This window comes from Syngnathus typhle, linkage group LG7, assembly GCF_033458585.1.
Source record: "Syngnathus typhle isolate RoL2023-S1 ecotype Sweden linkage group LG7, RoL_Styp_1.0, whole genome shotgun sequence".
Taxonomy (NCBI): Eukaryota; Metazoa; Chordata; class Actinopteri; order Syngnathiformes; family Syngnathidae; genus Syngnathus; species Syngnathus typhle.
The window spans coordinates 2,284,386-2,299,754 of NC_083744.1; the positions used below are offsets into that span (position 1 = coordinate 2,284,386).

A 15,369-nucleotide genomic window follows, 5' to 3' on the forward strand; every position below is an offset into this window, starting at 1 on the left:
TGACGTCACAGCCCACACTCGAAATTCGGCACTGATGGAAATAGAGCGCGGAGTGCGCCGGGTCCGTACTACTTAGTACGTACACGCACTTGTGAGTGTGCACCGAGCTTTCTGACACGGTAAAAATTACTTCCCCATCTATTGGGGTAACATACTAATTGCAGGGAAGATGACCCCCAAAAAAGTTAAGTAATACAATTTATACAGGTTTGGCGGGCCGGATTAAACCTGGCACCGGCCCACGGGCCGTAGTTTGCCCATTCCTGAGCTAAACGATACAGTATGCTAACGTGACAAACACAAACGAGCTGAGAACGGGCCTGACGTAACATTCAGTTATTTAAAAAAAACTATTACATAAATAACACGTTTATAAAACCATCTATGTCACTCCAATTCATTAAATCCATCGATCGTCCTTTGGCAACAATGCCGTGTGCCGCGCCGCAGTTCAAATTATTCCACAGGCCCATACAACGATATATAAACTATATTTTAAATAACTATCACATAAACAACAATATTAGCAAACCATTTGTGTCACTCCAAATCATTAAATCCATCGATCAAATTTCTCGTCTTTTATCGATCGTCCTTTGTCAACAATGCCGTGTGCCGCGCCGCAGTTCAAATTATTCCACAGGCCCATACAACGATATATAAACTATATTTTAAATAACTATCACATAAACAACAATATTATCAAACCATTTGTGTCACTCCAAATCATTAAATCCATTGATCAAATTTCTCATCCTTTATGTCATCCTGGTGACAGAGGACATGTCCAGAGGATATGGCGCTTTAAAGTGTTGATTACTTTATTTGATTTTTTCTCTCTATTTTTCATGTTTTGAATATGTTCAAGATAAAGATATCAAAGCATGTGAAGTGATCAACTATACTAAAAATAACATGTGAAGTGGTCAACTATACTTGTAAGTAAGTGATGTGTTAATGATCAAGTAAAAATTTGTGAAAAAAAACATATATATACCGTTTTTTTCCGTGTATAGTGCGCCCCCATGTATAGTACGCACCCTAAGAATGGCATGCTGATGCTGGGAAAAAGCTTGTACCCATGTATAATACGCACCCAATTTTTATGAATTTTTAAAAAAATTTTTTTAAATTTATTTATTTATTTATTTTTTTTAAGTCCCAATGATCGTCACACACGCAGGGAGGCAATGGGTCCCATTTTTATAGTCTTTGGTATGGTCTTAACTAGGCTGGATGTCATTTTATTTGTTGGCGTTGATTTCTCCGACTGCCCCTAAACGCACCACCGCGCTCCGTGCGCGCATGGGCTGCGGACGTGAAAAAGGCGGCTCTGTATGGGAGAGACGTTGAAGAGGAATAAAAACACCCTTGGAAACCAAAACTTGCCCCTCGTCGTGACTCGGAGCCGCAACAAATGTTTCGGATTTGTGTAGAATACATTGTGACAGACAGCAAACTAGCAGGTGATCGAGCGAGCGTCTGATACAAGAGCATTGCGGTCGTATGGAGCGTGTTTGAAGTGAACAGCAGAGACGAAAGGAACAAGGCAAAGTGTTGTGAAATAAAATATTACCTGTAATACGCATTTTGTTATTTGCTGATTGAAACTGCGAATTGAAACTAATAGGAAGAAAACATATCTTGCTCTTAATATAGCTGACGTGTCTTGCGCATACGTTCTGCGCATCTGTAATGGCGGCCTCCGTATGACGTCCGGTCCGTGATGGAGATTAAAAACAAACAATATTTGACAATAACACACCATCAAGGATTGCACCATCGCATCAAACGATGTGTCGTCAATTATGGATTTTTTTGACTAAGTGTGTTGGGCAGGATGGCTGAATGCGATGCGCGATTGACAACAAACAAGAAGAAAGGTGAGTTTTATTTCGGGGGAGATTTGTCATGTCTCGTCCCCAGTTTTGCTATGTGTCTAGGTTGCCATAGTTTCTGTTCGCGTCGCCCCTCTCTTCCTGTGTCACCTCAATCGATGTAACGTGTTTTGTATTTAAGTCCTGTCTGCCCCTCGCTCACCGTTGGATCATTGCATGTGTTACTGTCATTCTGTTCCTGTCTTTGGTAACGTCACCCTGTCTTTTTGTTCCACGACTTTGTCGGTCAGTTCTGTTGTTGGTTTTGTTGTACCATGACTTTCTTTAAAAAAAAAAAAAAAAAAAAAAAATTTAAAAAAAAAAAAAATTTAAAAATTTTTTTTTTGTACCCATGTATAATACGCACCCCAGATTTTAGGACAATAAATTAGTTAAATTTTGCGCACTATACACGGAAAAAAACGGTAAGTCGCTCCTGAGTATAAGTTGACCCCCCACCCAAAGTATGAAAAAAAAAACGCGACTTATAGTCCGAGAATTACGGTAATTGCGATCCGCCCCCGCTGACATGTTTGCGCATGTCTGATATAAAGGGGCGTGATTCTCCAATAAACACGTTCGGTAGGTAGAGAGGGCACGACTGATTGATTGACAGGGTAGTGATCCAATCATGACAACGCCATTCTCAGCCTGCGCTCCTACCGTGTTATTGATATTACTTTTTTAAATGTATTATTAATTTTATATTCAAACTGAAAACATAAACTAAATAACACTGAAGTCATTCAAGTCATTGTGTCTCAAGTCAAGTCCCGAGTCTTTAACTTCCAAGTCCAAGTCGAGTCTCAAGTTTTTTAATTTTTTTGTCACGTGAAGTCACAAGTCATCAAAACAGCGACTCGAGTCGACTCGAGTCCAAGTCACAGTCACTCGAGTCCCCATCTCTGCAGAAAAGACATATCTGTTGAAGTAGTTGCATATAGGTTATCCCATATTTACTCAATATTAGTATTGTGTGAAAATTAGCAAGAAAGTTGCATTGTTCCACAGGAAAACGGCACTCAACACGCTTCGAGATATCTCATCAAGGACAAGTCAGCCAACCAGCAGCCAACCGGCTGAGGAGGGGCAGGATAGACTGTAACCTAACTGCTGGAGTCACAAATCGGCCAAGGCCTGGCACCACGTAACATTCCTTAGCTAATCAGCGTTGCTACAGCCACAATCTCCCCTCCCTTTAGTGTAGCAACGCCTTTTGTAACCAAGGCAACCCAAAATAAAAAGAGGAGATAGCGGAGAAAGAGCGCAGAATTGGTGGAGGACTGTAACTGGGCCTTCTACGTAATTCTCCTCGCGAATAAAATGAACACTGGTTGTCTTCTCCTCTTTGTTTTAGTGTGTAAAATAATGTTTGATGGTATTTAGACCTGACGCTGACACACCTCTACATCACTGCGTGGGGACAGTACCTTAGGATTATCGGCCAGGGTGGTGGTCCCCCTTTCTATGAACTTCATTTCACTTCTCAAATATCACTGTGTTTGGCATGTATATGGTATATTTAACTGAAATTGCTGATCCGAACAGCCAATGATTTATAAAGAAATATGCATTTGACTGCATTTTGTAGGCGTATGGTTGGACTGCGTTTGACTGCACGGATTCAATTAAAAGTCGGTTACCTGAGTGATGATAGTTGGTAGGCTGGTTTGGTAGAAACCTTCATGGTTTGTCTCTGGCTCCTGGTCCCTTTGCCAGTCTTGCAGCTCCACCTGCAGAGCTTTATGCATCCATTCAGACACACTCTTCTACAGTAGGAAGTACAACCAGAAAGATGATGGGCTCCTACTGCATATTTTATTGAACAGGGAAAGTATGCACTGTATACCATTGAATACAATATTTCAATATTCATTCGATAAGACAACTGATTTGGTGTATGTTGTTTGTATAGTACTCACCCGAACACTTGAGACATATTTGGTCTGAAGTTGCTCTAGACCCTCAGGAGAGATCAGAGGTTCCAGCTCTTCCCCCTTCATGTCATACAGCAGCTCTGGATGACCCATCATTTCAGAGCTGCCAAAGCAATACTGTCAGAGCCTGGGTTTTTCTATCTAAAGCAGGGGTCCCCAACCCCCGGTACGCGGACCGGTACCGGTCCGTGAGTCACTTGGTACCGGGCCGCCAAGCCGCACAGAAAAAAAAAGAAAATTCTAATTGATGATCAATTAATTCAGGTCAAGATGCTCGTCCTGATCACGTGACGTCTCCTCAGTCGAGCCCGCAAAGCTAGCAAAAAAGAGTGAGAACTTATTTTGAAAAATATAAAAAAAGTAGTGATTCTCTCCCAATTACATCCATCGGTTCAGGTCAAGACGCTCGTCTCGGTCACGTGACATGCCACCTCATAGCAAATATGAGCAAGAAACAGAGATGTTTGGAAAGCTTCTTCGGAAAGGGAAAAAAGCTCAATGAGGAGACGGAAGAAGCGGCTATGACTTCTATGAAAAGGAACGCTGCATTTAAAAGAACATTTCTGGAGTCCTATTTAAAATATTGGATGAATCGCCACAGGTGACTCTGACACGCCAAGGCCACTCTGCATAATATGTGGCGACAGGCTAGCTAACGAGGCAATGAAGCCTTCAAAACTGACTAGGCACATGGAGACCAAGCATCCTGTATTAAAAGACAAACCTTAACCACTTCGGGTGTCATTGTCTCCGATTACGCCTAGATGGGACCGGCTCATTTCTGAAAAACAAGCTCAGTGCTCTCACTAATTCAATGTAATGGTGAGTTTTATCTTTATTTTGTTTATACTTGTTTTTATGCCATTCGTATAATTTTATTTCATTGTATTCATTATAAATGTATTATTTATTTAAATTAATGTATGATTTATTTATATAAAGAAAATATTTCTGACATGAAACCGGACTGTGGGCCAAAAAAGGTTGGGGACCACTGATCTAAAGTACAATGATTCTTTGCCACTTTATGCTTCAACTTTCGCGAATGCATTACTTTGCGGGTTTAAGTGTCACGGCTCGTCCCCGGTTTTGTTATATGTAAGTTGTCATGGTTTCTGTCTGTCTGTGTACTCGCCCCTCCCTTCCTGTGTCAACTCACAATAAATGTACTGATCACAGTGACCTGCCTCTCGTTACCTGTCTCGTATTTAAGTCCTGTCTGCGTGTCACTCCCCTGTCGGATCATTGTTGTTGTGTTAATGTCATGATTTCTTTTGTCTCACGTCTCTGTTCAGTTTCTGTGGTTGATTTTGTTAGTTAGTTACGTCAGTTTACCGAGTCTGTTAGTTTGTTTTCGTCGATAAACCCTGGTCCAAGCTGCACTTGGTTTTTTGGGACGTCGGGAGCCATCACTTGGGGGGGGGGGGTCTGTCACGACTAGTCCCCGGTTTTATTATATGTAAGTTGTCATGGTTTCTGTTCGTGTGTGTACTCGCCCATCCCTTCCTGTGTCATCTCACACTCAATGTACTGATCACAGTCACCTGCCTCTCGTTACCTGTCTCCTGTTTAAATCCTGTGTGCGTGTCACTCCTCTGTCGGATCATTGTTGTTGTGTTAATGTCATGATGTTTTTTGTCTCACGTCTCTCTTCAGTTTCTGTGGTTGATTTTGTTAGTAAGTTACGTCAGTTTACCCAGTCTGTTAGTTTGTTTTTGTCAATAAACCCTGGTCCAAGCTGCAGTTGGTCGCCCTGCTCCATTCTGATTCGTGACAATAGGTGACGGGAGAACGGCTTTTAAACCTCTCTGCCAATCCTGATCCCTCAACAGTGTGGAAAGGTCTGCAGAGCATCACGGGCTCCAAGAAACGAACCCCCTGTCTTGTGGAGAGCCCAAGGCTTGCTAACCAGCTAAGAACCAGGGTCTACTGCAGGTTTGATCGGTCCTCCCACACAACGGGACTTCCTGCAGCACAATCTACATACTCACCTCTCCCCACAACTGCTCTGTCCACACCTCTATCATCGTTGTCACTCACTCTCTCTCTTGCAGAGGCTGCGCCCGCACTCCAGATCCGCGAGGAGGAAGTGCGCCAGATGTTCCGGAGACAAAAGACCAGGAAGGCACCGGGCCCAGACGGCGTGTCACCTTCCTGCTTGAAAGTCTGTCCTGACCAGCTAGCGCCCACCTTTGCACGGATCTTCAACCGTTCTCTGGAGCTGTGTGAGGTGCCCTCGTGCTTCAAGAGCTTCACCATCGTTCCAGTGGCTAAGAAGCCCGCCATCACAGGTTTGAATGACTATAGACCTGTCGCACTGACATCTGTGGTCATGAAATCTTTCAAGAGGTTAGTGCTGAACCACCTGAAGGATGTCACGGGCCCCCTGCTTGACCCCCTCCAGTTTGCCTACCGGGCAAGCAGGTCAGTGGATGAACATGGGACTGCACTACATCCTGCACCACCTGGACACCCCAGGAACGTACCCCAGGATCCTGTTTGTGGACTTCAGCTCGGCGTTCAACACCATCGCTCCTGACATCCTCCAACAGAAGCTCATCCATCTTGCGGTGCCTGCCTCTACCTGTCACTGGATCACAAGCTTTCTGACCAACAGGAGACAGCGTGTGAGGCTGGGGGGCATCACATCTGACACCCGGACCACCAATACTGGAGCCCCTCAGGGGTGCGTCCTCTCCCCACTGCTTTTCTCTCTCTACACCAATGATTTCTCCTCAGGTGACTCTCCTGTGAAGCTCCTGAAGTATGCAGATGACACCACTCTCATTGCACTGATCCAGGACGGTGATGAGACTGCGTACAGACAGGAGGTGGAGCGGCTGGTCCACTGGTGCAGCCAAAACCATCTGGAGCTGAACCCGCTCAAGACCGTGGAGATGACAGTGGACTTCAGGCGAGACCCTTCACCACTTCTACCCCTCACTATCCGCAGTAATACTATTCTCTCCACAGACACCTTCAAGTTCCTGGGAACCACAATCTCTCGGGACCTGAAATGGACCGACCACATAGACTCTGTCCGGAAGAAGGCCCAGCAGAGGCTGTACTTCCTGAGACAGCTCAAGAAGTTCAACCTGCCGCGAGAGCTTCTGAAGACCTTCTACACTGCCATCATCCAGTCTGTCCTCTGCACCTCCATCACTGTCTGGTTTTTCGATCGGCCTCCAAACAAGACAAGCACAGACTGCAACGGACAATCAGGACTGCAGAAAAGATCATTGGAATCAACCTCCCATCTATCCAAGACTTGTACCTGTCCAGGACCAGGAAACGTGGAAGGAACATCTCTACAGACCCTTCTCACCCAGGTTGCAGTCTGTTTGAAGTACTCCCCTCCGGACGGCGTTACAGAGCTCGGTACGCCAAAACCAGCAGACACAGACAGCTTCTTCCCCCAGGCTGTTGCTCTGATGAACTCACACCACTCTTAGAGTCTCAGAGTCATTACTGTGCAATAACATCCTGCTCTCCACACCTTTTTTGAATTTGTCTACACTGTTTGTTCTATGTGTCTTCTCTGCATCCATTGCAGCCTGGTCATCCTGGAAGAGGGACCTTCCCATCTGTCATCTCTTCTCAAGGTTTCTCATTTTCCCTAGCTGGAGTTTTGAGTTTTTCCTTGCCCTTTGGGGAGTTTAAGATCAGGGGATATTTGAGAATATTTGCCATTTTTCACATGTCCTGAGTGTTGTTAGTCACCTAAATGTTGAACAGAGGGTGTGATTTACCGAAGTCAAATTCCTTGTTTGGCATGCTCAAACATGGCGAATAAAAACTCTTGAACCTTGAAACACACGCTGATAGCGTGGGGCATGCCCCTGAGCATTGTGCGTCACTGTTGACAAGCGCGGGAAGCGCGGCAGCCAGCCTGTCACGAATGAGGCAGAACAACCATGCGCAACATGGACCGAAAAGAGGAAAAGGGGAAAAGGGCGACGAGAACGCTAGCAGAGCGGTTGCAAAAGGCGAGCTATCGTGGTGGCATATCATTACACAGCGTGTGTCAAAGCAGATGAAACGGTGAGGATTGAGCGGCGACAAATGGTGTCTATATACACGCCCTAATCAGGGGGTAACACGGGACACCGCCAATTAGCACGCTCAGTTCCGTATTGGCGACGTGCGCTCCGAGGTCTAGCGCGGAAGCGCATCAGGAGACCGGCGGGGCGAGAGCAGAGACTTTTAGAAACATTCTTTAGCCCAAAAACCACATCAGACAGAAAGTCACGTATAATAATAATAAACCGTAAAATCAAGGTTTAGTTGCATTGTTCCCCCCCCCCCCCATATCTGGCCCCCGGGCCTTGAGTTTGACACCTATATTTTAGAGCAGGGGTGCTCACACTTTTTCAGCTTGCGAGCTACTTTTAAAATGACCAAGTCAAAGTGATCTACCCGCTACAAAAATGTAAAACATCGATCAACAAACAATTATTTTCAACTTTATTGAGAATTGACAAAACACACATAATAATTAACTATTTACATTTTTTGTAATAACCTGAGTTTAATTTGATGACTTGCATTGAATTGAATCGGCCAGGGATGCATAGTACGGACAGTAGCTGCTGACAGCCAGCCTCAAGCACACTTCCAAATGTTCATCAGTCATTGTGGAACGGTATTTGGACTTAATGATTTTCATGTAGGAAAAGGCTGACTCACACAAATAAGTGGAGCCGAATAATGCAGTCAAGGAGATAGCACATTTCCTCATGTTGGGGTACTTTTCCTCCGTGAGTATGTTCCAGAACTGTCCATGAGCTCTCGACCTAAGCTCAATGTCGGTTTGTAGAGTCAAAATCTCATCTTCCACTCCAGAAGAGTTCAGGTGAAACAGTGCTGCAATGTTTGATGCGAGTGAATCAACCTCAACATCTTCCTGAAAAGGATAGCACATGAATGTAGCGACTGGCTCAAGCAAAGAAAAGTCTTGAAAGCGTTTGTCAAATTCTGACAGACAATCTGCGATCTGCTCCGTATAGCGTGCACTGTCAAGTTGCTCACATGCCTTCCCTTACGTCTCCAGCTCCGACGCCAGGTTCTGGAAATTTACCAAATCATGGCACTGCAGCTTTGCGGAGAAATGTTGCATCTTTCGTTTGAAAGCGTTAACTCATCATAATGGTCACTGTTTTGTCTTTTCCTTGCAGCTCAAGATTAAAGTCATTCAACAAGTTTGCCAGATCGGTTAAAAATACTAAGTCTAACAGCCACTGTTCATCATTTAGCTGCTTGTATTATGCATGTCCAGATACGTGGAAAAACTCCTTAGTCTCCGGACAGAGCTCTCGAAATCTTTGCAGGAATTTCCCTCGACTAAGCCATCTCACGTCAGTGTGTAGCAAGAACTCAGAGTGGTCACAGTCAGCCTTCTCCAGATGTGCACGGAATAGCCGTCTTTGAAGAGATCTGGCTCGAATAGAACATGCGATCTTCGTTGCCACATCCATGATCTCTTTCATGTTGAGCATTTTAGCGCATAACGCTTGTTCGTGGATAATGCAATGGTAATTCAAGAAGCTTGGGAATGCATCATCCTGCCTGCACTTGGCAATGAATCCATTCACACGCCCAACCATTGCAGGTGCTCTCTCTGTGGTGATAGACACCAATTTGTACACCGGGAGCTGAGTCTTCTCAATAAAGTTTTTAAAGGTCTGAAAAATTTCCTCTCCTTGCGTCTGTTCTTTCATGGGAAGTACTGTAATTTTCGGACTATAAGTCGCATCAGCCATAAAATGCCCAAAAAAGTGAAAAAAAAACATATATAAGTCGCTCCGGAGTATAAGTCGCATTTTGGGGGGCAATCTGAGGATGCCATCTGCTCTGCCCTCCACTCGGCCCTCACCCACCTGGAGAGGAGGGACTCGTATGTGAGATTGGTGTTTGTGGACTTCAGTTCTGCCTTCAACACCATTGTGCCACAACGCCTCATCAGCAAACTTGACGCGCTGGGCCTCAGTACCTACCTCTGCAACTGGCTACTGGACTTCCTCTGTCAGAGGCCACAGGTAGTACGTGTTGGCGACAAAATCTCCGCCAGCATCACGCTGAGCACGGGGGCCCCCCAAGGCTGCGTGCTCAGTCCGCTGCTCTTCACCCTCCTGACGCATGACTGCACTGCAACCTACAGCAACAACCGTATCGTGAAGTTTGCTGACGACACGACTCTGGTGGGTCTCATCACCAAGGGAGACGAGACTCAATACAGGCTGGAGGTTGACCTTCTGACCACGTGGTGCAGGGACAACAACCTCCTGCTGAACGTCGACAAGACCAAGGAGATTGTTGTGGACTTCCGGAAGGGTCACACCCAACACCTGCCGCTGACCATCGACGGTGCTGTGGTGGAGAGAGTGAGCAGCGCCAAGTTCCTGGGGGTGCACATCAGTGAGGATCTCTCCTGGTCCACCAACACCGCATCACTGGCAAAGAAAGCCCAGCGCCGCCTGTACTTCCTGCGGAAACTCAGGCGAGCGAGCGCTCCTCCGGCCGTCATGACTGCATTTTACCGCGGCACCATTGAGAGCGTCCTCTCCAGCTGTATTGCTGTTTGGGGTGGCGGCTGCACTGACTACAACTTGAAGGCCCTGCAGCGCATAGTGAACACTGCTGGTAAGATTGCTGGTGCTTCGCTCCCCTCCTTGAAGGACATTTACACCTCCCATCTCACCCGCAAGGCGACCACGATTGTGAGTGATGCGCTCACTCTTTGTTCGAGCTTCTGCCCTCTGGGAAGAGGTACAGAAGCCTGCGCTCCCGCACCACCAGACTCTCAAACAGCTTCATACTCCAGGCTGTTAGGATCCTGAACTCGCTCCCCCGTTCTGCGTAGCGTCCTGTACTTATATGGATGGAAGTAAGATGGCGGCGCGTGCACACGCAGCGGCCTCTCTCTGTCCCGAACGGTGTTTTGTTTTGTCGTTTAATGTGGGTTTGTCCGACAGTTTTGTGTGTTCGTCTCGTCGCACCGGGTTGTGCTACAAGTACAGTGGGCTGGTTCAGCTCGACATCGGCGGAAGCGAGTTTTGTGGCAATCTGGACTTTGAAGCAGGGACATTAAAGGCGCTTGGTCTGCTCCGTCCTGAAGCGAGAGCGGGGGCGTCCGGGCCAGGCTGGCGGCCAACCCAGCTCGACCGGCCGTGCCTTCCTTTCTTCGGGCGAACGTTCGATCGCTGGGCATCAACATGCCTGCTGAGATCTATGAAACGGACAGTGCGTAACTGCTGTGCATCTGGAGCGGCTAGCGTGCTATCGGGCGGACCGGGCCATTGTACGAGGGGGAACATCGCGAGGAGGTGGAATGCGTGTCTACATCCGTGACGAATGGTGCCGGGACTCTGTGGTGGGATGCAAGCACTGCTCGCCTCTGGCGAAGTTTGTGATCTTCAGGCTTTTGGCGTCCTGAACTCTCTCCCCCGTTGTTTACTTGTATGTTACTCGTGTACTGTGTCTCGTCACCGTGGGATGGAGGAAACGTAATTTCGATTTCTTTGTGTGTCTTGGCATGAAGGAATTGACAATAAAGCTGACTCTGACTCTGACTTATACTGTCTGAACTGTCTGAATGCACACTGGCTCTTATTATTTATTATTTATTATTACTCTTATTATTTATTGTTTGTGCCTTTTTGTTTATGATGTTTTTTACTTTTGCGCTATGCTTGCTGGCTCCGTTATTTATTGTGTTATCTGTTTATTTATTATTTATTCATCACTCTTACTATTGATTGTTTGAATTTTTGCCTTCTTGTTTTTATATTGTGTCGCGTACATGTATGTCTATCGTGTTATGTGTCTCGTCACCGTGGGATAGAGAAAAACGTAATTTCGGTCTCTTTGTGTGTTGTGACATGTGGAGAGATTGACAATAAAGCTGACTTTGACTTTGACTTTGAATTTAATCGACAAAATCCAACACCAAGAACAGTCATGAACGAGCAACAACAGGCTAAACGATAGGTACGCTAACATGACATAAACACAAACTAAGAGATGAGAACGGCCCTGACGTAAAATTCAGTTGTTCAAAAAACTATTACATAAATAACACGTTAATAAAACCATCTGTGTCACTCCAATTCATTAAATCCATCAATTGTCCTTTGTCAAAAATGCGTGCGCGCCGCTGACGGCTCTTGCACTTCAAAATATTCCACAGGCCCATATAACGATATATAAATTAGATATCAAATAACTATTATATAAGCAATAATGTTATCAAACCATCTGTGCACTCTAAATCATTAAATCCATCGATCAAATTCCTCGTCGTTTGTATACAACGCCGCACGTGCGCCCTGACGTCAGCCTCGTCGTTATTCCACAGATCTACTATATAACTATATTGTAGCGTTAACAAAGTTCAAGGAAAGACGTGGGTTTGGTAAACGGCTCTTTATTTAACAAAACAAACTTCCAGGCGTGTGGCGGCGTGGACTTCCAGCCACGGAAGTGGAAGAGAGCTCCATAGAATAGGACCGGGCGTGCGTAAAAGCCATGTCCGAGCCCCATCCAACGTCCCCGGACAGCCACCCGGCCGAGCGCCGGCCCACGACTTCCATCCACGGAGGTGAAAGAGAGCTCCGTACAGTAGGACCGGGGGTGCGTAAAAGCCATGTCCGAGCCCTATCCACCGTCCCTGGACAGCCACCCGGCCGAGCGCTGGTCCCCGACTTCAATCCACGGAGGGGAAAGAAGGCTTCGTAGAGTAGGACCGGGCGTGCGTAAAAGCCATAATAGTTTTTCCAAATTTTCTGCGTCACTCCAAATCATTAAATCCTTCAAACTCTTCGTCCTCCGTGTCACTTAGAAACAAAGCCGCTAATGATGCCGGTAGTACGAGGGGCCCTTCGTCATCCCGTGATCGAATCTTTGTCCTTTATGTAAACAACCGCCGCGCCACTGACGTCACTTGAAATTCAAATTACAGTAATCCCTTGCTACATTGCAGTTCGTTTATCGCGGTTTCATTTTTTCTTTTTTTTTAATTTTGAAAATTAGTGAAAAAATTCACGTCGCTCCACAGTATAAGTCGCCCCCCCACCTAAACTATGAAAAAACCCGTGATTTATAGTCCGAAAATTACGGTGTATATATATATATATATATATATATATATATATATATATATATATTTCTTTCCGTGCGGCTTGGCGGCCCGGTACCAAGTGACCCATGGACCGGAAAGAGTATTACATCTGATGGTGTCAATCTTTCCCCTGAAGTGAGCTGCAAAATCTCCTCAAAGAGCATTTGTAGGGGTTAAAGGAAAGCTGTTAAAATCCGGGCTAAAGCGTTGATTAATAGCAGAAAATAAGATACAGTAATCCTTCGTTTATCGCGGATAATTGGTTCCAAAAACCACCCGCGATAAGTGAAATCCGCGAAGTACAGTCACCCTCTCATCTGTACTTTTTTTTTTTTAATCTGTACATTTCTTGTGTGTCAATAAATGTACATGAAACCATTTAAGTGCATATTTTATTATTAGAACATTAAATAATTGTTTCAAACATGTAACTAATACATTAATAGTATAAATAACATACAGAAAATTTTGTATAAATATTGAAAATATAAATATTATACGTATGTGCGTGTAACATGTTAAGAAGTACAGCTGAATAACGTAAATAACATGGAGAATTCTGAACACATACTGTAAATATGTTTTTAGTTTTTCAACTATTATTATAATTTTTTTACAACAAAGTACAAGTTTATAACAAAGTACAAGTGCACATACTGTAAATATGTTTTTAGAACTCTTATTATTATGGCAATGTTTCTATAACAAGCTACAATGCTTAAAATGTTTTTAGAATTCTTATTATTATAACAATTTTTTTATAAAAAGGTACAAGTGTACACTGCAATTGTGTGGGCGCTCCTTGCCTTCTGCTGGCATGTGGGCAAGTTTTGTGCCATAAATCCTCAATTTCGAAGTTTTATTTTGACTTTAAACGTTTTTAAAAATCCGCGATATAGTGAAACCGCGATAAATGAACCGTGATGTAGCGAGGGATTAGTGTATACCGTGTTTTTCCATGCATAATGCGCCCCCGTGCATAATACGCACCCTAAAAATGGCATGTCGATGCTGGAAAAAAACCTGTACCCATGTATAATACGCACCCAAATTTGGACTCTTACCTAAGTCCGTAAACGTAAAATGATTTCAGAAAAAAGATCATCTTTGGGAACAACCGGATGTTATTCTGCCGGTCAGTATCACTGCGCATGCGCTAGCAAACTCAATAGCGAAGAAATGTTTCGGATTTGTGTAGGGTACATTGTGACAGCAAACGAGCAGGTGATCGAGCAAGCGTCTGATACGAGAGCATTGTGTTCGTATGGAGCGTGTTTGAAGTGAACAGCAGAGAAGAAAGAAACAAAGCCAAGTGTTGTGAAATAAAATATTACCTGTAATACGCATTTAGGTAGAGAACTGAACTCTCGCTCTTTATATAGCTGACGTGTCTTGCGCATCCGTTCTGCGCATATATATATATATATATATATATATATATTAGGGGTGTAAATCGTATATACATATATATATATATACGTATATATATATATATGTATAGTATATATATGTATATATGTATAGTATATATATAGTATATATACGTATATATATATATATATATATATATATATATATATATATATATGTATAGTATATATAAAGTATATATATAGTATATACGTATATATTAGGGGTGTAACGATACATCGATACACATCGATTAATCGATATAATGCTCTACGATTTATTGGTATCGATGCTAAAGGTAAACATCGATTTATATCGCCGTGTTTGACCTCGGACATTAGACGCAACTTTATTTTGAAATCCAGTTCATTGTTGCTTGCTTCCTCTTTCCGGGAGCAGGGAGCAGTGCGCGGCGTTGTTGTGTTGTGAGCAGAGCACGCACGTGAAAGGGGAGGCGACAACTAGTACGCGGCTCCTGGGCTGGTGCTATGGCTAGTGTCCAAAAAGACGAGGAAATTTGTTTTGTCATTCGTTTGGAAGCACTTTGGATTCCAAAGAAAAGATGGCTCAACGGACAAGACACGTGCAGTTTGTAAATCCTGCCATGCGGTGATCAAATATTCAGGGAGCACAAATCTCGCCGCACATTTAAAGAAAAAACACGACATCAAAGTTCAGTGTTAAAGTAAGCAATTTGTATACCACAATACTCTTGTAATTCCCTAAATAAAGAGTTTGCAGTACCTTGTTGATTTTGCGTATGAATTGTTATAAATCAGGATATTGTTCTATATTTTTTATTTAAAAAAAAAACATATATCGATCGTAGAGCACTATATCGCGATATATCGTGAATGAATCGCAGCAGGCTTTAAGATATCGGCAAATATCGTATCGTAGTTCTTTATATCGATATTATATCGTATCGTGACAAAACCCGCGATTTACACCCCTAGTATATATATATATTATTGTATATTATATGCACTATATACCGTTTTTTCCGTGTATAATGCGCAAAATTTAACTA

At 44.0% G+C, this 15,369-nt stretch overlaps 1 protein-coding gene across 7 annotated transcripts in view; it reads right to left on the reverse strand.

Moving 5' to 3' along the window:
- The window catches only part of exoc3l1 (exocyst complex component 3-like 1), a 108,175-nt gene that overhangs the window by 39,950 nt on the left and 52,856 nt on the right, over positions 1-15,369 (reverse strand). For all 7 annotated transcript variants that reach the window (XM_061283840.1, XM_061283839.1, XM_061283838.1 and 4 more), the window contains 2 exons: positions 3,800-3,917; positions 3,521-3,646 (listed from right to left, as the gene is read on the reverse strand). In XM_061283840.1, the coding sequence (XP_061139824.1) occupies positions 3,521-3,646; positions 3,800-3,917 (244 nt within the window). The remainder of the gene's footprint in view (positions 1-3,520; positions 3,647-3,799; positions 3,918-15,369) is intronic.